Genomic DNA, 23,069 nt, shown 5'->3' with positions numbered 1-23,069 from the left:
TATTTAAAATAGAGTGTAATTTTAAGTAGGTGTCCTTATATTTCGTGATCCAGAGAGTAACTACCAAAAAAAATGAAACTCCAACCGGAAGACATCATGCTCAATGGAAGGGGGATATCAGATAACATCTGGCAACCAGTCAGATGATAATTGCACCTTGAGCTTAGTAGCGCCGGTCATGAGACGCGTCTTACAAGTTCCGGCAGGGACACACGTGTAACCCCTGCATGTATTTCGGGGACACCGCCCACAAAAAGGACATGTCTGCTGGTAGGTAAACACTGCCTGATCGAAGCCGCTCAAATGAGCGACAGAGCCGAGATGAGAGGGCCCGCAGCCCGCCAAAGACGGACTACTATTTCATCCAACGGGGGTAAGTGCCACAATGGTGGTGGAGATAAACCTCCTCCATGCCCCGGTAAAAAGAAGACGGAAGAGGCGTCCAGATATGTTGACAACAACGGGAAGGCAGACAAGGAGAAAGTTCAGCAGCCCTCAGACAACCAAAGGAAACCAACAACGAGTCATTTGGACGAAATCAGTGAGGGACTCAGGTAACCTTTTGAGGACACACTCTACTGTCGTAAATACATGTTTCTCACTTCAGTGCTCAGCCGACTGCTTTTTCAAATATTTATTACAAAGACACATATATATGTAGCTTTCTTTTATGAACATGTCTCCGTTTTTATGTGTAATGTTGTAAATTAATGGAGTAATGTTAAAAAATACAATTGTACTTGAACATTGCAGAGGGGGGGGAGATTTTACTGTTATTGCATTGCGAATTTTCCTTAAAATGTAATCCATCTACGTACAAGCAAGTAGAAAACAAACACTTACATTGATGTGAAATGTATATCCTCTTTTTTGACATGTATGCTGTTTGCCCCCAATGTTTTGCCATGTCCATGACACTATAATAGCACAATTCTGTTTTTCTTGTAGCTGCCATGTCCTACAGGAGTCACTTCTGAGCTCAGCCAGCGGCTACAGTAACTACAGAGGAATCCTCAACTGGTGTGTTGTCATGTTGGTGAGTGCAACACAAAAATGTGACCTGTATGGATAATCAGGATTCTTGTGGACACCCTGCACAGATGCACAATTGTGTTGTCTTGATACATGATACATACCAGTCATCCTTGATTCCAAAATAAAACATCCATAGATAGAATCACAAAGTAGCTAACCACACACACAGTTTCCACTAATGCATGTTTTTGTCCACTTATTTTTATTATTGCTTTATAATATTGATATGTAGCCACCAGGGGTTGCAGACACAAGATTCATGCCTTAAGACTAGATACAAATATCTTTCGATACATGAAATTGCAAGTAAAAATTGTTGCGTTGCCCATTGGGTAAACTTGCCAAAGGTTACTAAAGCATGGATCAGTAATTTGCACATAAGTTGCATCACTGCTCAGTAAATTCATGTTGGACACACGTGAAGAGTGAATCACACACACCCCTGCCTTTTTACATTTTCTCCAAACCCTAGTCATCGCAAACCATAAAGGTTTATCTCAAATATCTTGTTGTAGTTGTTGTCTCACATCTGATTGAAGGAGCTTCAATGTCAAAAGTTTGTGATGAGGCTGCACCTTGACCTTTTTTATTGAGCAACATAACCATAAATTATATTTTTGTAGTAATTATAAAAATATGTGAAAAGTAATCCATTCCTCTCTTTTCCAGGTGCTGAGTAATGCTCGTCTCTTCCTGGAGAACATTATAAAGTGAGCGTGCATCCTAATTGTACATTTATATCCGTGTATGCCGCAGCTTAACTAGGTCACATTTATTGCTGGCGAAGGTACGGCATCCTTGTAGACCCAATCCAGGTGGTGTCTCTTTTCCTGAACAACCCTTACAGCTGGCCTGCTGCTTGCCTCCTCATTGGTATGACACTCTTTTGTTTTATTTATAAAGGCTTACATTTGACTATGTTTTTCATAAACCTACCTATGCACTATCTATTCTAAGCCAGTGAGAAGCCTGGTTCAAGTCCAAGCAGCTGCTTTTGAAATGAGTGTGTCAGTAATAAACTCAAGTATTCCTGTCAAAGTTCACCGCTGTTATTTTTTTCCCTTCTCTCTCCTTGTTTTTCAGTGTCCAATGTGTTCATATTAGCTGCATTGTACATTGAGCGACGTCTAGCTGTGGTAAGTCCATCCAAATATTATAGTTTGTGTTTTTGCACTTCTAAATACGGTGGCAAATAGGGAAAAAATGTGCAAGATGCAAAAGCAAAATACTGCAAATGCCCAAAACACTCACAAACTCCAAAACACACTTGCAATGGAAAAATGCTAGAAATGAATGGAGCAAAATGAATGTTAGACGGGCAAGCAACAGACCTGCCTACATGTACACACTTTTCGTACCCATGTTTTGACCCCGGGCAGCAAGGTGACACAGTGGTCAGGGCTAGGTCCTGGGTTCAATTCCCGGGCTCTGGGTCTTTCTGTGTGGAGTTTGCATGTTCCCCCCCTTGACTGCGTTTGTTGTCTCCGGGTACTCCAGCTTCCTCCCACCTCCAAAAACATGCACCTGGCGATAAGCTGATTGGCAACACTAAATTGCCTTTAAGGTGTGTGAATGTGAGTTGTCTGTCTGTGTTGGCCCCGCGATGAGGTGGGACTTGTCCAGGGTGTACCCTACATTCCGCCCGAGTGCAGCTGGGATAAGCTCCAGTGACCCCGAGAAGATGGATGCATGTTTTGACCCCTTCGCTGCTCTCCGGGGACGCATTTTGTTCCAAAAAACTACCTCAATTTAAAAGCACATCGCGTTCCACGACTAAGCACCCCCACCAAATAAAATTAATTGAAATAAATTTAATCTTTGCTTGGCCCTCCCAAAACACAACACATTAAACATTTAACATGCCTTTTTAAAAGAAAAACTAACTTCTAAAAAGGAAATATTGTTCGTAAAACCTTACAAAATCATGTACTTAAAGGAAACCTACTATAAAAAAACAAAAACGTTTCCTACTTATCAATGTTTGACTAATTGAAGAGCACAGAGGTTGATTATGTTTAAAATTTCTCGGAAGTGCCTCAACTTTCAGATACAGAGTCTGATTTCTCAAAGTGCCCTTAATGAACTCGCAACATTTTACATCTCAAGATCCTATAAAATTATGCCCGAAGGTAAGTTTACAACGCTTTTATAGTAATATATGTCCTTATAAAGTCAATCTGAGCATTGAAACATGTTTTTTGTGCTAGTTGAAACTGTCTGTGTGAGGCTCCCGCCATTAAAATCCACAAACATTGTGTAACATTTCATCCAGAAAAACTCCTTTGTGGTCAGATAGTATTATACTAATGCACAAATATTTCCTCTAAATGACGTTTTGTGATGTTTTTAAACGATTCACAGTTTGTACTCAAAAAGGTATGTCTATACCGTAAGTAAGCTCTTGCCACTAATTGTGTCAATTGTCTTGAGATATTTAGCTTTTGAAATTGTTTGTCACATGCCTACACCAGTTCACGCCACAACGACTCACACCTCCCCCTACAAACACTCTTGTGTAGCATGACGTGCACCTCAAAATAAACCCTCCATTACTGCTAATGAGTTATTGGTCCGATGAATGTGAAATGTACACTACCGTTCAAAAGTTTGGAGTCACCCAAACAATTTTGTAGAATAGCCTTAATTTCTAAGAACAAGAATAGACTGTCGAGTTTCAGATGAAAGTTCTCTTTTTCTGGACATTTTGAGCGTTTAATTGACCCCACAAATGTGATGCTCCAGAAACTCAATCTGCTCAAAGGAAGGTCAGTTTTGTAGCTTCTGTAACGAGCTAAACTGTTTTCAGATGTGTGAACATGATTGCACAAGGGTTTTCTAATCATCAATTAGTCTTCTGAGCCAATGAGCAAACAGTTTCTGGAAATGGGCCTCTATACACCTATGTAGATATTGCACCAAAAACCAGACATTTGCAGATAAAATAGGCATTTACCACATTAGCAATGTATAGAGTGTATTTCTTTAAAGTTAAGACTAGTTTAAAGTGTTTTTCCTTCAAAAATAAGGACATTTCAATGTGACCCCAAACTTTTGAACGGTAGTGTACTTTTCCAAAACGCAACCGGCGGCACCATTGATAAGCTAGAGTGATATTTGTTCTTTGTTAGATGGCGTTTGCTTACCACTGAAAAAGCTCAACCACCCGTTGCAGCTAACATTAGCAGCAAAGATGTCGGCAATTTAGCAAGCCACAGCATTAGCACTTCACTAAACTAAAGAAGAACACCCCGGTTATGAGCACTCTATACCATCATGTCTATGATTTAGAGCCTATGAAGAGGCATATGTCAGCATATTCTTTCTTCTCTGTAGTCTACTAGAAGAAAATACTTGAAGTTATTTAATCATCACTTTTATTTTGTGATGATGAACAATGATACATTTGATGTGCTAACTAACTTACAGCAATGTCAGTCAGTTTATTTTATATTATCTGAAGCAGACAAAAAGCAGCAAGTTCAACGTTTAATACTTGCTTTTGAATTGTATCCCTCAGAAAAGTGTTTTTTAGTATTAAGATGAGGTTGATTAATCACAGATATTGTTAAGAACTCTTTTTTTGTGATGATGAACAATTATATTTTTGACGTTCTAGTGTAATTTACAGCACTGTTTGAATGGTCTGTTTATTTTATATTGTGTTATCTAAAACAGACAAAAAGCAACATGTTCAATGTTGAATATTTGCTTTTGTATCGCTCAGAAAAGTGTATTTTAATATTTAAGCGAGATCGATGTATAACTATAATAAATTAATATGTAATTAATCACTCTTTGTATTGCGTGACAGCACTAGGATTAGATCCAGCTGCAATAACATTCATGTTCCCTCTTTAATTACCATAATACGCTTGCATATTGTCACAAGAGAAATGTTGATACTAATAAATATTATTATATAACAATTGGGTGCATTTTTTAAATTTTTTTAAAGGCTAAGAAAAGCATACTCTTAACTGGTTTTGGGCAATAAAATAACTAAGTGTTTAACAAAGACATCAGGGAAAAATCTACCTTTTTTAAAAAATAAAAAATAAATCCCACCAACTTTCTTCAGGGCATCCACCGCTCATGTCTTTAAAGACGGATGTCCACCAGGCCAACAAGTCGTATATGTATCATCTTATTCAGTTTCAATCATTTCTGTTTTCTACTAATTGTTCATTGCTCTCTGCACCACCACCTTTCTTCATATCATGCGTGTCACATAGGTATCAAACATTAGTATCATGGTTATGACGGTTTTGAAAGTCTTGTATTAATAGCATCAATGTTCTCATAAAAATCCTTATAAGCTTTGATGTGGTGTTTAAATTTAACTGCATATTCTCTAATAAGTCTAGGATAATAAATAATGTTCGCGTTGTGGTCTTTGTTTGTTTTTGTTTTTGGATAATTTTTGTGTGTGTAGAGTTTGCAGTTTCAAAACACAGAAATATGTGTGGATGTATTGTTCTTAGGGAGTTGGTAACGGTACCTTTTCACATTTGAATCGATATGGTACCAGTTACTGGTACATTGGAATCAATATTTAACGATACCAATTTTCTACACATTTTTGTGTGTTCTTGTTCTTGCACATTATTTGTTAAGTAATAATAGATTATTTTTTTATTTAACATTTAACACTGAGCTCATATTCAAACTGTGCTGTTCTGTTCTATATTGTCTTTTTACACTTCAGAATCTCATTTTCAAATATTATACAGTCGTACCTCAATTTACGAGCTTAATTGTCTCTGTGACGGCGCTCTTAACACAAAACATTTGTATCTCAAATCAAAATGGAAATGAACTGAAATCAATTTAATTGGTGTTGGCTCCCAAAAACACCGTCATTTCAATGTGTGACATGCCTTTTAAAAAGAAAAACAAAGTTTTAGATTAAAAAAGTTATATAAAAACAATACAATATAATGTACTACAAGTTGTTTTTATGAAGTAAGTTTTCTTGGAACTTAAAGCATAACACCAAGGAATAGTTCTTATCTTAAATCACTCTTAAGTTGGGGCACTTGTAAGTTGAGGTACTGCTGTATAGTAGACTTTGCATGCAGTTGCAATTGCAGGACATTAGCCAGATGAGGTGGTTCGGGCATCTGCTCAGGATGCCACCCGAACACCTCCCTAAGGGCACGTCCGACCGGCAGGAGGCCATGTGGAAGACCCAGGACACGTTGGGAAGACTATGTCTCCCGGCTGGCCTGGGAAGGCCTCGGGATCCCCCAGAAGGAGCTGGACGAAGTGGCTGGGGAGAGGGAAGTCTGGGCTTCTCTTCTTAGGCTTCTGCCCCCGCGACCCGACCTCGGATAAGCGGAAGAAAATGGATGGATGGATGGATGGATGGATAGACGGCAGTAGCTTACATATGGCAACTGGGGAAAGACAGGAAATTGTCTTCACCTTTAAGCTGAATGTGCCCGTTTTGTCTTTTGTTGATCCCTACGAAGTATTTATACTATAAGTATAATATTAATTACACACTACCTGTTTTATAGTAATGTCCATTTTAGTTGTTTTGATTACCAAATTAGATGGTGTTAAAATTGCTAAAGCTAATAAGTAGCATGGCATATCCAATGTAAATTAGCAACGAGGTAGCATATTTTGCTATGTTAGCATGGAAAATTGCAACATTACCTAGTGGTAGTCCGGCTGAGTCCGCTTTGAGTGCTGGTTTCCCCGCCAAGGGCTTGAGCCTGTACTGACGTGATGTCACATGCAACTTTGTTGTCAATATGGCACCAATTGATTGTATGACAATCCTATGTCAAACCTAATAAAAGTACCTAATTCGGTACCTATCCCTAATTGTTCTACTGTGCGAGCACCACAACGACCTTTTTGGCCACAACTGCACATACAGTAAATACACTGATAGAGATAGGCTCCAGCACCCCCCGCGACCCCGGAAGGGACAAGAGGTAGAAAATGGATGGATGGATGGCAACAGGACCACTACAAATGTGCTCCATTTTTGCTGCTTTTTGTGTGTGCTATCTAGGGAACTGTGTCCGAAACTACAGGCTTGATTCTTCACATATTTAACTTGGCCTCCATGTTGGTTTTCCCCTCTGCAATAGTCCTCACAGTGAATTCCATTACACCAGGTAGGAAACATATTGCACACAATTTATGCATTAAATCTCCTCTGATGCTAATAAAAATGTTGTGTCAGTGGGTGGCATCCTCTCCTTGGGAGTCTACACAGTGCTGTTCCTCAAGCTGTACTCCTACCAAGACACCAACAGGTGGTGCCGTGAGATCAGACAAGCCAAAGCCAAGAAATTGACTCGCTCCTACTCCTGTTAGTATTTTTGAAAGCAAGTGCATGTTGATAGAGTTTGAAAGTATAACGTTTTGCATTTGCAGGTCCTTCTGTGGCCCAGTCCAATGGATTAGCAGTGCACACAAACGTCTCCTACCCTGGCAACCTCACCCACAGAGGTACCAAACAACTCTTGATTAGTTTTATTGATTAACTCACAGATGGAAACTTCCTGTACCTTCATTTTTTCCTTAGACATGTACTACTTTGTGTTTGCCCCAACGCTCTGCTACCAGCTCAACTTCCCCAGGTCTCCGCGGATACGCAAGAGGTTCCTCATCAGGCGGCTCTTTGAGATGGTAAGGTCGGAATGTCAACATTTTATTCAGAATGTGCTACTTTGAAGAGAGTTGTGAAAGTGTTGTTTGCTTCTTCCTGGCAGCTTTTCTTCATACAGCTTCTAGTGGGATTAATCCAGCAGGTAATAAATAATAAAACATGTAATTTCCACAATAATACCTAGGGATGTAACGGTATCAAAATCTCACGATATGATACTATCAGGATATTAGCCCACGGTCAGATATTATAGTGGTATATGTCCAAAAAAGAGACTTAAAATGTTATAGTTTGTAAAATGAAGTGGCAAGAATGTTTCCAATAAACACACTCTGTAATTAAACACAAACATAATGCTCAAATATTCTATTACAATGCTCTATTATATATATTACATATATTACAAACTGAATGTGGCAAATTCCTTTAACAGATTTTACTCAACCATCGCTTCCACGTTGGTAAGCAAATTGCCCTCACATTCAGGCCTCTACGGTGAACAGCACATCCAAGACTTTTACAAAAAAAAGGGGGTACGCAAGGATGACTTCAAGTTTGTCAAAGTTAAAACTGATGATGTGTTAAAGAAACTCAGCTCGCTGCAACCAAACAAAGCCACAGGACATGATAATGTTCCCACCAGATTTCTCAGATTTGTCACGATTGCCCCAATGGTTGCTCATATCACCAACTTGTCTATCAATCAGTGTCATGTCCCACAAGAATTCAAGCTCGCGAGAATATCACATCTGTATAAAAAAGGAAAGAAATTAGACCCCGGCATCTACCGCCCTGTTTCCATCCTTTGCTCCATCTCAGGTTATAGAGAGGTTAATATATGAGCAAATAGATCATTATCTATCAAATCGCGAGCTCCTATTTGAATTTCAATCAGGATTCAGAAAATCACATTCCACCGATACATGCCTACTGTACCTAAATGACTACATCAGGTGAGAGATAGACATGGGCAAATACTGTGGAATGGTTATGCTGGATCTTCAAAAGGCATTCGACACAGTTAATCAATCAATACTGTTAAACACGCGCGTGCGCGCGTGCGTGCGTGCGGTAAAACAATAATGTTCACGTTAGTTAGTGTCTTTTAACTTCAGAGAAACAGTGTTCTCTATAGTGGACATCTTATATTACTTTGAAAAATGCTAATTCTCAGAAAAGTTAGCTGACAATTTAACATTTAATAATATAAATAACTCACAAATTGATGCTTGGTCTCTTTGGAATCAAACTTATTTTCCAGACGGTGGTTTATAAAGTACCTTCTGATATTACTTGTGTTACCTGCAGTGCAGTGTCACGTCATCAAACTTTTTTTTTGTCCGTGTTGCCGCCTGGCGCATTTCCTATCTAAAACATGGATAACAAATACATTTAAATCACGTGTTGATTCAAGGTATTGAACAAAATGTGGGTTAAAACATCACAACTTCTGACCGGCTTTACGTGTCGTCTTGGAATCACTCCAGACGAAGGCGGCGACTTTGCTTTGCAAAATACGCAGACTAAAGAGGTTCTGTTTTCGCCAGAGTTTGTCGGTCTGTCTGTTAGCTATCTATCTGTAACTCAAAAAGATATGAATAGATTTTAATGAAACCTTCAGGAAGTCGTAAAAAACAGTCCATTCTCTCTCCTTTACCTCCCACACACACGGACCTTGCAAAATTTTGGGAGATGTAGTTTCACTTCCAAACTGGCTAATTCAAAAGTGCCAGCTAAAAACTACACTCAGCAAGTTTTCATTTAATGCAGTCACATGTTACGGTATTATTGTGATGATTTTGATACCGAAATACTGCTGTATTTACAAAACCCAAAACCAGTGAAGTTGGCACGTTGTGTAAATCGTAAATAAAAACATAGTACAATGATTTGCAAATCCTTTTCAACCTATATTCAATTGAATACACTGCAAAGACAAGATACTTAACGTTCGAACTAGTAAACTTTGTTATTTTTTGCAATTATTAGCTCATTTGAAATTTGATGCCTGCAATATGTTTCAAAAAAGCTGGCACAAGTGGCAAAAAAGACTGAGAAAGTTGAGGAATTCTCACTTATTTGGTGAACAGGCTAATTGGGAACAGGTGGGTGCCGTGATTAGGTATAAAAGCAGCTTCCATGAAATGCTCAGTCATTCACAAACAGGATGGGGCGAGGGTCACCACTTTGTGAACAAATGCATGAGCAAATTGTCAAACAGTTTAAGAACAATATTTCTCAACGAGCTATTGCAAGGAATATATGGATTTCACCATCTATTGTCCGTAATACCATCAAAAGGTTCAGAGAATCCGGAGAAATCACTGCACGTAAGCGGCAAGGTCGAAAAACCAACATTGAATTCCATGTCCTTCGATCCCTCAGGCGTTACTGCATCAAAAACTGACATCAGTGTGTAAAGGATATTACCACATGGGCTCAGGAACACTTCAGAAAACCGCTGTTAGTAACTACAGTTTGGTGCTACATCTGTAAGTGCAAGTTAAAACTCTACTATGCAAAGCGAAAGCCATTTATCAACAACACCCAGAAACGCCGCCGGCTTCGCTGGGCCCAAGCTCATTTAAGATGGACTGATGCAAAGTGGAAAAGTGTTCTGTGGTCTGACGAGTCCACATTTCAAATTGTTTTTGGAAACTGGATGTCGTATCCTCCGGACCAAAGAGGAAAAGAACCATCCAGATTGTTACAGGCGCAAAGTTCAAAAGCCAGCATCTGTGATGGTATGGAGGTGTATTAGTGCCCAAAGGCATGGGTAACTTACACATCTGTGAAGGCACCATTAAAGGCCTACTGAAACCCACTACTACCGACCACGCAGTCTGATAGTTTATATATCAATGATGAAATCTTAACATTATAACACATGCCAATACTTATAAAGTGACATTTTAAATTTGCCGCTAAACTTCCGGTTCGAAACGCCTCTGAGGATGACGTATGCGCGTGACGTAGACCGGCGACCACGGGTATGCCTTCCACATTGAAGCCAATACGAAAAAGGTCTGTTTTCATTTCATAATTCCACAGTATTCTGGACATCTGTGTTCGTGAATCTGTTTCAATCATGTTCATTGCATTATGGAGAAGGAAGCTGAGCAAGCAAAGAAGAAAGTTGTCGGTGCGAAATGGACGTATTTTTCGAACGTAGTCAGCCACAACAGTACACAGCCGGCGCTTCTTTGTTTACATTCCCGAAAGATGCAGTCAAGATGGAAGAACTCGGATAACAGAGACTCTAACCAGGAGGACTTTTGACTTCGATACACAGACGCCTGTAGAGAACTGGGACAACACAGACTCTTACCAGGATTACTTTGATTTGGATGACAAAGACGCAGACGTGCTACTGTGAGTATGCAGCTTTGGCTTCTAAACATTTGATCGCTTGACCGTATGTGCGCAACTTTTTTTTGCGTATGTACGTAACTTTTTTAAAATATATAAGCTTTATGAACCTTGGGTTAGGTGAACGGTCTTTTGGGCTGAGTGATTGTGTGTGTTGATCAGGTGTTTGAATTGTATTGGCGTGTTCTATGGAGCTAGGAGCTAGCATAGGAGCTAGGAGCTAGCATAACAAACACGCAGGTGTTTTTATGCAGGATTAATTTGTGGCATATTAAATATAAGCCTGGTTGTGTTGTGGCTAATAGAGTATATATATGTCTTGTGTTTATTTACTGTTGTAGTCATTCCCAGCTGAATATCAGGTACCGTGAGTATGCAGCCTTGGCTGCTAAACATTTGATAGCTTGACCGTACGTGCGCGTCACGTACGTAACTTTTTAAAAATATATAAGCTTTATGAACCTTGGGTTAGGTCAGGGGTCGGCAACCTTTACCACTCAAAGAGCCATTTTGGCAAGTTTCACAAATTAAAGAAAGTGATTGGAGCCACAAAAAAAAATGTACAATTTAAAATGAAAAACACTGCATACAGAGCTTAAATGCTTTGTGCTATATTAACCAGGGGTCTCCGACACGCGCACCGGCACGCACTTTAATGTGGACATTTGATGTTAGCGCAGCCCGCGAGTTTTGAACGAATGACGCTTGATGGCGTCATACTTGCCAATCCTCTCACTTTTAACGGGAGACACCCAAATATCAGAGCGTGATGACTCTGCATTTTGCGCCCTCTACAGGCTGGCCTAACAGCGCACCTGTTGACCACACGTAGAATGCAGTTCCAGATTGTCCACGTAAGTGACAGCAAGGCGTACTACCTCAGCAACCACACATCTTACACTGACGGTACCAATACCCAGAATCCCATGCAGCACTAACTCTTCCGCTCAACCAACGCAAGGAGAGGGGGGGGGGGGGGGGGGTTTGATGTGTGGGGGGGGTTGTAAGGTAGCGGGGTGTATAATCCAGACCGGAAGAGTTAGGGCTGCATGGGATTCTGGGTAATGGTTGTGTTGTGTTTATGTTATGTTACAGTGCAGATGTTCTCCAGAAATGTGTTTTTCATTCTTTTTTGGTGTGGGTTCACAGTGTGGCGCATATTTGTAACATAACAATGTTAAAGTTGTTTGATACGGCTACCGTCAGTGTAAGATGTGTGGCTGATGAGTAAGTATGCTTTGCTGTCTCCTGTGTGTACAAGTAATAACAACATGCAACATGTGGCAGAACTGGCACGCTGTATGCTATAGAGGACAATCACTGCAGTGCAATTAGGGCACGCCCTTTTGTTTGGAAATTTGAGTGGAAATAGGATTATTTTTTTCCCTGGGAGCATTCTATCAGAGACACTGAGATCCATAAATCTCCTGGGAAAATCAGGGGGGGTCGGCATGTATGTAGCTGAGCCGCATCAGAGTGGTCAAAGAGCCGCATGCGGCTCCGGAGCCGCGGGTTGCCGACCCCTGGGTTAGGTGAACGGTCTTTTGGGCTGAGTGATTGTGTGTGTTGATCAGGTGTTTGAATTGTATTGGCGTGTTCTATGGAGCTAGGAGCTAGCAGAGGAGCTAGGAGCTAGCGTAACAAACACGCAGGTGTTTTTATGCAGGATTAATTTGTGGCATATTAAATATAAGCCTGGTTGTGTTGTGGCTAATAGAGTATATATATGTCTTGTGTTTATTTACTGTTGTAGTCATTCCCAGCTGAATATCAGGTACCGTGAGTATGCAGCCTTGGCTGCTAAACATTTGAGAGCTTGACCGTATGTGCGCGTCACGTACGTAACTTTTTAAAAATATATAAGCTTTATGAACCTTGGGTTAGGTGAACGGTCTTTTGGGCTGAGTGATTGTGTGTGTTGATCAGGTGTTTGAATTGTATTGGCGTGTTCTATGGAGCTAGGAGCTAGCAGAGGAGCTAGGAGCTAGCGTAACAAACACGCAGGTGTTTTTATGCAGGATTAATTTGTGGCATATTAAATATAAGCCTGGTTGTGTTGTGGCTAATAGAGTATATATATGTCTTGTGTTTATTTACTGTTGTAGTCATTCCCAGCTGAATATCAGGTCACCCCCGGCTCTCACAGCATCTTCCCTATCTGAATAGCTTCAACTCCCCACTAGTCCTTCACTTGCACTTTACTCACCCACAAATCTTTCATCCTCGCTCAAATTAATGGGGAAATTGTAGCTTTCTCGGTCCGAATCTCTCTCACTTCATGCGGCCATCATTGTAAACAATAGGGAACTTTGCGTATATGTTCAACTGACTACGTCACGCTACTTCCGGTAGGGGCAAGCCTTTTTTTTATCAGATACCAAAAGTTGCAATCTTTATCGTCGTTGTTCTATACTAAATCCTTTCAGCAAAAATATGGCAATATCGCGAAATGATCAAGTATGACACATAGAATAGATCTGCTATCCCCGTTTAAATAAAACAAATTCATTTCAGTAGGCCTTTAATGCTGAAAGGTACATCAGGTTTTGGAGCAACATATGTTACCATCACCACCAATGTCTTTTTCGCCCCTGCTTATTTCAGCAAGACAATGCCAAGCCACATTCTGCACGCGTTACAACAGCGTGGCTTCATAGTAAAAGAGTGCGGGTACTAGACTGGCCTGCCTGTAGTCGAAACCTTTCTCCCATTGAAAATGTGTGGCGCATTATGAAGCGTAAAATACGACAATGGAGACCCTGGACTGTATCAAGCAAGAATTGGAAATAATTCCACCTGAAAAGCTTCAAAAATTGGTCTCCTTCTCCTCCAAACGTTTACTGAGTGTTGTTAAAAGGAAAGGCCATGTAACACAGTGGTAAAAATGCCCCTGTGCCAACTTTTTTTGCAATGTGTGGCTGCCATTAAATTCTAACTTAATGATTATTTGCAAAAAAAAAAATTAAGTTTATCAGTTCTAACATTAAATATCTTGTCTTTGCAGTCTACTCAATTGAATATAAGTTTAAAATTATTTGCAAATCATTGTATTCTGTTTCTATTTACACAACGTGCCAACTCCACTGGTTCTGAGTTTTGTATAATACCGTTACACCCCTAATAATACCTACCACTGATGTTATGTTTGTGTGACAAACAGTGGATGGTTCCGACCATACAAAACTCCATGAAGCCATTCCAGGTAGACTTACAGCATACACACGAATGTCTGGTGTTGACAATTGCAAGCATGAAAACAAGTCTTTGTCTCGCTGACAGGAAATGGATTTTTCTAGAATGGTGGAACGTCTGCTCAAGCTAGCTGTGAGTGTCACAATGCGTACAAGGACACTATGGACACGAGATGTTTCTAAACACTTTTCTCTCTCTTCATTATGTACCTTATTCTTTCTCTTTCTCTCGTTTCTTTACACACTTTATACTATTTGCTCCTCGTTTCCTCTCTCCTTTCCTGCTTTCTCATCACACTTTTTTCTTTCTATACTTACTGCTTTTCCTACCATCATATTCCTTTCAGGTGCCCAACCATCTGATCTGGTTAATATTCTTCTACTGGTTCTTCCACTCGTCCATGAACTTTGTGGCTGAGCTGCTGCAGTTTGGGGACAGAGAGTTCTACAGGGACTGGTGGTGAGTTCAGGGGGAAGTCAGTATTTTACATGCATAGTAACATGAAGCATGCTAATTAATATTGTCATCCTTATTATGCAATGCAACGAAATTTCGTTCTTATCTGTACTGTAAAGTTAAAATTTAAATGACAATAAAAGGAAGTCTAAGTATAAGTCTTATTGCAGGAACTCTGAGACTGTCACTTACTTTTGGGCAAACTGGAACATCCCGGTTCACAAGTGGTGCTTGAGGTAAGCGGCAACAACATTGGGCACACCTGCACATACATTAAATTAAGTTTGTCAAAAGTATCGATACTTCAATACCAAGTTAATACCATCATGCAATAATTACATCGATACCAGCTATTTATTAGTCAAATTAGTACCGAAGACTGTACAACACTTACCTTGACGGGCCACATTAATTCTCGTCACGTGAGCACTGAGTAAGGGCCCACAGGGATTGTGCTTTACGTGTGTAGAAAACCTCCTCAAAGTTGTGACCCAACCTTTATCACTTCTGTAAGTGCTTAGAAGACACAGTAAAGACACTCTTGCATTGTTTGGCAACACTTTGCCTTTGTGAAGTACGTAAGTCAGTGGTGTTCAAAATTTGGCCCAGGGGCCATTTGCTGAACGCAGCTCTTTTTTTTCTTTTTTTTTTTACAATGGCACATGGTAAAAATAAAATGAACAAAAAAAATTAAGAGAAATGGCAAAACATAATGAAAAACAGCTAAAATGTTGGTACTCACAAAATAAAAACACAAAGATATGTCTTTAAATGTGTTTTAGCTTTTTTTTTAATTATTATTACAAATGACATAATGACGTCACACTACCACCACAATAAAAAAATATTAAGAACAATATTGTTTGTTTTATTAAAGGCCTACTGAAACCCACTACTACCGACCACGCAGTCTGATAGTTTATATATCAATGATGAAATCTTAACATTATAACACATGCCAATACGGCCGGGTTAACTTATAAAGTGACATTTTAAATTTGCCGCTAAACTTCCGGTTCGAAACGCCTCTGAGGATGACGTATGCGCGTGACGTAGACCGGCGACCACGGGTATGCCTTCCACATTGAAGCCAATACAAAAAAGCTCTGTTTTCATTTCATAATTCCACAGTATTCTGGACATCTGTGTTCGTGAATCTGTTGCAATCATGTTCATTGCATTATGGAGAAGGAAGCTGAGCAAGCAAAGAAGAAAGTTTTCGGTGCGAAATGGACGTATTTTTCAAACGTAGTCAGCAACAACAGTACACAGCCGGCGCTTCTTTGTTTACATTCCCGAAAGATGCAGTCAAAATGGAAGAACTCGGATAACAGAGACTCTAAACAGGAGGACTTTTGACTTCGATACACAGACGCCTGTAGAGAACTGGGACAACACAGACTCTTACCAGGATTACTTTGATTTGGATGACAAAGACGCAGACGTGCTACTGTGAGTATGCAGCTTTGGCTTCTAAACATTTGATCGCTTGACCGTATGTGCGCAACTTTTTTTTGCGTATGTACGTAACTTTTTAAAAATATATAAGCTTTATGAACCTTGGGTTAGGTGAACGGTCTTTTGGGCTGAGTGATTGTGTGTGTTGATCAGGTGTTTGAATTGTATTGGCGTGTTCTATGGAGCTAGGAGCTAGCATAGGAGCTAGGAGCTAGCATAACAAACACGCAGGTGTTTTTATGCAGGATTAATTTGTGGCATATTAAATATAAGCCTGGTTGTGTTGTGGCTAATAGAGTAAATATATGTCTTGTGTTTATTTACTGTTTTAGTCATTCCCAGCTGAATACCAGGTACCGTGAGTATGCAGCCTTGGCTGCTAAACATTTGATAGCTTGACCGTACGTGCGCGTCACGTACGTAACTTTTTAAAAATATATAAGCTTTATGAACCTTGGGTTAGGTGAACGGTCTTTTGGGCTGAGTGATTGTGTGTGTTGATCAGGTGTTTGAATTGTATTGGCGTGTTCTATGGAGCTAGGAGCTAGCATAGGAGCTAGGAGCTAGCATAACAAACACGCAGGTGTTTTTATGCAGGATTAATTTGTGGCATATTAAATATAAGCCTGGTTGTGTTGTGGCTAATAGAGTATATATATGTCTTGTGTTTATTTACTGTTGTAGTCATTCCCAGCTGAATATCAGGTACCGTGAGTATGCAGCCTTGGCTGCTAAACATTTGATAGCTTGACCGTATGTGCGCGTCACGTACGTAACTTTTTAAAAATATATAAGCTTTATGAACCTTGGGTTAGGTGAACGGTCTTTTGGGCTGAGTGATTGTGTGTGTTGATCAGGTGTTTGAATTGTATTGGCGTGTTCTATGGAGCTAGGAGCTAGCAGAGGAGCTAGGAGCTAGCATAACAAACACGCAGGTGTTTTTATGCAGGATTAATTTGTGGCATATTAAATATAAACCTGGTTGTGTTGTGGCTAATAGAGTATATATATGTCTTGTGTTTATTTACTGTTGTAGTCATTCCCAGCTGAATATCAGGTCACCCCCGGCTCTCACAGCATCTTCCCTATCTGAATAGCTTCAACTCCCCACTAGTCCTTCACTTGCACTTTACTCATCCACAAATCTTTCATCCTCGCTCAAATTAATGGGGAAATTGTCGCTTTCTCGGTCCGAATCTCTCTCACTTCATGCGGCCATCATTGTAAACAATAGGGAACTTTGCGTATATGTTCAACTGACTACGTCACGCTACTTCCGGTAGGGGCAAGCCTTTTTTTTATCAGATACCAAAAGTTGCAATCTTTATCGTCGTTGTTCTATACTAAATCCTTTCAGCAAAAATATGGCAATATCGCGAAATGATCAAGTATGACACATAGAATAGATCTGCTATCCCCGTTTAAATAAAAAAAATTAATTTCAGTAGGCCTTTAACTTGAAGGCTCCACGCTATTGCTGTTTTTTTAATGTAAACTAATTTGCTACTTATGAGCACAGTATTGCTTGTTTTGATAGACTGGGAGGCTGCTGATCTTTTTTTAATATATGTATATATATATATATATATATATATATATATATATATATATATATATATATATATATATATATATATCCAGTTGATAATGCAATTTTGATTATATGCAAAAAGATGTTGAAACACTGATCTTGAATACTTGACAGTTTGGAGTTGTTTTCAGTAACTAATTTAAAGGTACATTGTTTTCATCATGGAATCTAATAAGTATCGAAATAATAGAAATTCACAAGTATCCGTAGAGACTACAAAATATTTGGTATCTTGACAACCCAACAGTACACAGTATAATGAATTGACACGTTCAGAGATTATTTAAAAATATACCCAGAGAATGCCTGTTTTTGACCCTCTAAGCCAGAGTTGTCCAAAGTGCCACGCACCATGTTTTCATAAAAAAAAGAAACAGAAAAATGTAATAAAAAAAAAAGAGCAAAAAGTTGTAAAGTAATGAGAAAAAAGATGAAAATGTAAAGCTAAATTTGAAAGTGGGGGCCATTTAGATGTTTTTTTTTATTTGTAAAAAAAACTAAGTAACACAAAGCTGGCACTAAGTTGTGTCTTTAAATGTATATAATCTGTCTATACATAATATGTTTCTGTTTTCAGTATTTTGTTTTACTAAATAAAATATGAAGCCCTCGCATACTTGGAAAAAGTTTGGACACTTCTGCGCTAAGCCTTATGATATGCCTCACACACTTATTTAAGCACATTTTAAACTGTACAATCTATTGAAAGTCACCATTAAAGAATTATACTCAAAGATTATCTATAAAAAAGATGGAATCAAAGTCATGGTCTAGGCTACTGTGATGAAAAACATTTTCGTAGAGAGAAAACGCACAAAATGTGCGGGTTTTCAAAAAGTAACTTGTAAATATGTGGGGACGAGAATGCTGATCACTATCGCCTGTTATTGGTCGCTGTTTTCTTGTGGTTAGCTTTTAGCTTTAGCTTTTGTACAGTAGGTTAATTTTACCCCACTGATGATGTTGTTGCTGCAATAGTAATTTTGCAAAATTAGAGCTAAACTCATTGACTTAACTAATGTGATAAATTACAAAAACATATTGCAATAATCATGCATCTACCCAGATTAATCATGCAATGTATTTAAAATTGTAATAATAATTTCATTACATTCAAGTAACACATTGAAAAAATATTTCTATATACCATTCTTCCAACAAAATTGCATTTGTGTCAAAATATTGTGGTCTTTTTTTTTTAGATCATTTAAATTAGTCAGAAAGTGTATTTTTTCAGAATTATATAGAATAACGGCACAAACAAATGTCGGTGTTATTTTAATATTTGCAATGATAAGGGGGGCCACACATTTTTACACAGGTTGATAGCACTCGTCAACATTTTAGAAACAGCTGTTAGTCTTATGCTGTGTAGTCTCAACGATAATATTTTTTAAAGTTAGTTTTTATCAGTGGTGGGCCGTCAGGGCCAGCATTGCCTTCTCTGCTGGCCTAACATAACCAAAAATCATGATCATAATTAAAGGCCTACTGAAACCCACTACTACCGACCACGCAGTCTGATAGTTTATATATCAATGATGAAATCTTAACATTGCAACACATGCCATCCGGGTTAACTTATAAAGTGCAATTTTAAATTTCCCGCTAAACTTCCGGTTGAAAAAGCCTTTGGAGGATGACGTATGCGCGTGACGTAGCCAGGGGAACAGATGTATGCCTTCCCCATTGAATACAATACAAAAAAGCTCTGTTTTCATTTCATAATTCCACAGTATTCTGGACATCTGTGTTGGTGAATCTTTTGCAATTTGCTTAATGAACAATGGAGGCTGCAAAAAAGAACGTTGTAGGTGGGATCGGTGTATTAGCGGCTGGCTGTAGCAACACAACAAGGACTACTTACTTGGATAGCAGACGCCTAGCCGATGCTAGCCGCCCACCGCACAGATGATCGGGTGAAGTCCTTCGTCGCGCCGTCGATCGCTGGAACGCAGGTGAGCACTGGTGTCGATGAGCAGATGAGGGCTGGCTGGCGTAGGTGGAGCGCTAATGTTTTTATCATAGCTCTGTGAGGTCCGGTTGCTAAGTTAGCCTTAGCGTCGTTAGCAACAGCATTGTTAAGCTTTGCCAGGCTGAGATCTATTAACCGTGTAGTTACATGTACATGGTTTAATAGTATCGTTGATCTTCTGTCTATCCTTCCAGTCAGGGATTTATTTATTTTGTTTCTATCTGCATTTGAGACAGATGCTATCACGTTAGCTCATGCTAAAGAGGTTCGTCGATGTATTGTCGTGGAGATAAAAGGCACTGTGAATGTCCATTTCGTGTTCTCGACTCTCATTTTCAAGAGGATATAGTATCCGAGGTGGTTTAAAATACAAATCCGTGATCCACAATAGTAAAAGGAGAGAGTGTGGAATCCAATGAGCCAGCTTGTACCTAAGTTACGGTCAGAGCGGAAAAAAATATGTATTTCACTGCATTCTAGTCCGTCACTCTAACGTTCCTCATCCACAAATCTTTCATCCTCGCTCAAATTAATGGGGTAATCGTCGCTTTCTCGGTCCGAATAGCTCTAGCTGCGTTGAAAACAATGGGAAAATATGAGGGAGTGAACAACTGACAACGTCACGCTACTTCCAGTAAGGGCAAGGTTTTTTTTTATCAGAGACCAAAAGTTGCGAACTTTATCGACGTTGTTCTATACTAAATCCTTTCAGCAAAAATATGTCAATATCGCAAAATGATCAAGTATGACACATAGAATGGATCTGCTATCCCCGTTTAAATAAAAAAAAAATCATTTCAGTAGGCCTTTAAAGGTTTAAAAAAAATAATAATTTACTTTCCCTAAATACCTAAAAGTATTCATATTCTCTTCATGTCATTATATGTTCATTACAGTGCTGTTGTTTGTTAGTTTTAGTTTGTATCCAATCAGAATCCAGATAGCTTATGTTGCCATGCTGTATAAAATCTGCCTGAGGCCTTCAGAATCAGCAATGCGGGCGTCTGTGCACTGTAAGCGATCGGGGATACAGTTGCGATAGCCAATCAGATCACGAGTTGTCAGTAGGGCCTTCTAGATGGCCTCACATTGAACGTGACATTTACGCGTCCTGTGATTGGATACTCATCGGACCGTTAGCGGATGAATTTGAGAACACATAGAGTTGAAAGACAGTTGCGATAGCCAATCAGATCACAAGTTGTTGACAGTAGCTGTTCTGTTACAACTAAAAGTTGTAAACTCTTGTTGTCAAAATGTGTCATGCTTGTCATTTAATTAACATTGTTACATGTTTATTTGTCAGGGCAGTTAATATATATTTGAGAAGCTTGTACTTTAAATCAAACTTTATTGACCGGAAGTTGCATACGCCAAGCAGAGAAATGTATGGTATATGTTTTAATTGCTGATGCGTTTTAATTGATTTTTAAATGCGCCAAAAAATACCCCGTTTTGTATACTGTTGATGTGATTCAATGCCCAGTAGGGTGTAAATGTGTTCCTGTATAGTATTTCTCCAGCAATGATCATGTGGTGACATCAATTATGGTACTGACCCCGAAAGGGACAAACGGTAGAAAATGGATTGATGGAGAGGTAATCATTGAAGTCAGAGCTCACTGAAGGCCTAGGTGGGAAACGCACAGCCCGCCACTGGTTTTTATACATGATAGTATTAATAAATTGTAATTAATTATGGAAATGCTTAATTTTGAAAAAAGAATGCATTTGATTTAAAATTGGACAAGTATAATTTATTGTTCGAGTACCTAAAAAATATTTTGGTATAAATGTGTGTTACAGACATTTCTATAAGCCCATGTTAAGGAGGGGCGTCAACAAGCTTCTTGCTCAAACTGCCGTCTTCATGGTGTCCGCCTTCTTTCACGAGGTAAGCTTCACATTTGATGTTATGTTTGGATGATTAATATTTCCGCTGTGCTCCGCAGTATTTGGTGAGTGTCCCTCTGAAGATGTTTCGACTGTGGGCCTTTATGGGCATGATGGCTCAGGTAAACACCCTCCCTTTAAAAAAAAAAACGCACATTCTCCTCTTTTCTTGTGCATCAAATCTCCCCTTTTTTTTGTTTGACCCCCGCCAGGTTCCCCTCGCTTGGTTCGTGGGTCGCTTCCTGAACGGCATCTATGGCAACGCGGCCGTGTGGATGTCACTAATCATCGGGCAGCCGGTTGCTGTGTTGATGTATGTGCACGACTACTACATCTTGCATTACGGTAGCAGCACGTAGCCCAGCAGAGACGTTAAGTGTCAGACTTTAAAGGATCTTTGCACGGAGCCTTACTGTGTCTTGAAGGCTGCTAAATGGCCAAAGATGAGAAATATGAGGACTGATGGAGACGATGTCTGATAAGCAAATTAGCTTTTTCCTACATTCACAAAACAATGCAACTATGGTATATTATGTGTATTAAACATTTTTGGTATTATTTTTCATTACTACTGCAATAATGTGCCAATCACAATTAACTTAATTGAAATATTTTGCACTTTAAAGAAATGCATGCTTTTCTCTCTCGATTGCCACCAAGTTGAGTTGTCCACGCTAAATTGACACCAACTGACTTCTTTAATATCAAGAGTTTCAGGGAATGTTTGTATGAAATAAAGCTTGGCGTATTTCCAAAAAAAAGTGCCTGCTCAAAAAATAGGCCAAATACTTTTGGTTAAAACATCTTTGATGAGCAAATTTGGATGTTATCAGTGCACTCTTGTAGCCAAATGTGACTGTAAAGTTTGTTTTGTAAACTCTAAATCTGTTTTGGAATCCAAGAAATGTAGCTTGAACTGTATTTTAATGTGTGTATCGAATGTTTAATGGCGAAATACTGGTCATGTCGAGATGTGTTTGACACATTTTATGAATATTCCAACCTGTTTTTTTGGGATTGATAGCCCCACCCCACCCCTAAAATGCCAGATTATTTAATTTCAAACACTTTGAAACTCATCAAGACCATCATGGTGTCTTTCTTGGAAGGGAAAAGTTACAATGGAAGTGATTGTATTTCCTTACCTGTTTGCCCTGTCGAGTGCACTCAGGCCCGCCTCCTATTTTAATTGTGTTAGGCACTAAACTCTGATAAATTCCAGTCATTTATTTAGATGTTTACATTTTCAATAACTGACATTTGAAACCCTGGAGGATTCAAGTTAATTAACAATTTATAAACTCAAACTTTTGTAATAAAGACTGAAATAGGACCACATTTCATTCAAATCTTTGGGCTTTTTGAACCCAACCCCTCCTGTGTCCCAAAAATCCCTGAGTTTGTAAACAATTAATTTGAGCGACACAACAAAAACAATGTTTTTCCATTTTTTTATTTAAACAAAAAAATGT

General features: G+C 39.1%; 1 protein-coding gene across 1 annotated transcript; it reads left to right on the top strand.

Annotated features, from left to right (window-relative positions):
* The first annotated feature begins 115 nt into the window (after positions 1-115).
* On the top strand, positions 116-22,161 carry dgat1a (diacylglycerol O-acyltransferase 1a). The gene is made up of 17 exons (XM_062048555.1): positions 116-554; positions 949-1,036; positions 1,705-1,745; positions 1,823-1,908; positions 2,119-2,171; positions 7,061-7,166; positions 7,235-7,363; positions 7,429-7,503; positions 7,580-7,683; positions 7,767-7,805; positions 14,193-14,234; positions 14,312-14,356; positions 14,571-14,683; positions 14,851-14,916; positions 21,511-21,598; positions 21,657-21,719; positions 21,810-22,161. Exons 1-17 carry the CDS (start codon positions 304-306, stop codon positions 21,954-21,956), a joined length of 1,536 nt encoding a protein of 511 aa, XP_061904539.1. The 5' UTR covers positions 116-303; the 3' UTR covers positions 21,957-22,161.
* The last annotated feature ends 908 nt before the right edge of the window (positions 22,162-23,069 follow it).

The sequence above is a fragment of the Entelurus aequoreus genome, linkage group LG05 (assembly GCF_033978785.1).
Source record: "Entelurus aequoreus isolate RoL-2023_Sb linkage group LG05, RoL_Eaeq_v1.1, whole genome shotgun sequence".
Lineage (NCBI taxonomy): Eukaryota > Metazoa > Chordata > Actinopteri > Syngnathiformes > Syngnathidae > Entelurus > Entelurus aequoreus.
This window is presented reverse-complemented; position numbering and strand designations above follow the sequence as displayed.

Coding starts and splice junctions, on each gene's coding strand:
- dgat1a (XM_062048555.1), top strand. CDS start 304: ATGAGCGACAGAGCCGAGATGAGAGGGCCCGCAGCCCGCCAAAGACGG. Junction 555..948: donor GAAATCAGTGAGGGACTCAG/GTAACCTTTTGA, acceptor TTTTTCTTGTAG/CTGCCATGTCCTACAGGAGT. Junction 14,917..21,510: donor GTTCACAAGTGGTGCTTGAG/GTAAGCGGCAAC, acceptor TGTGTGTTACAG/ACATTTCTATAAGCCCATGT.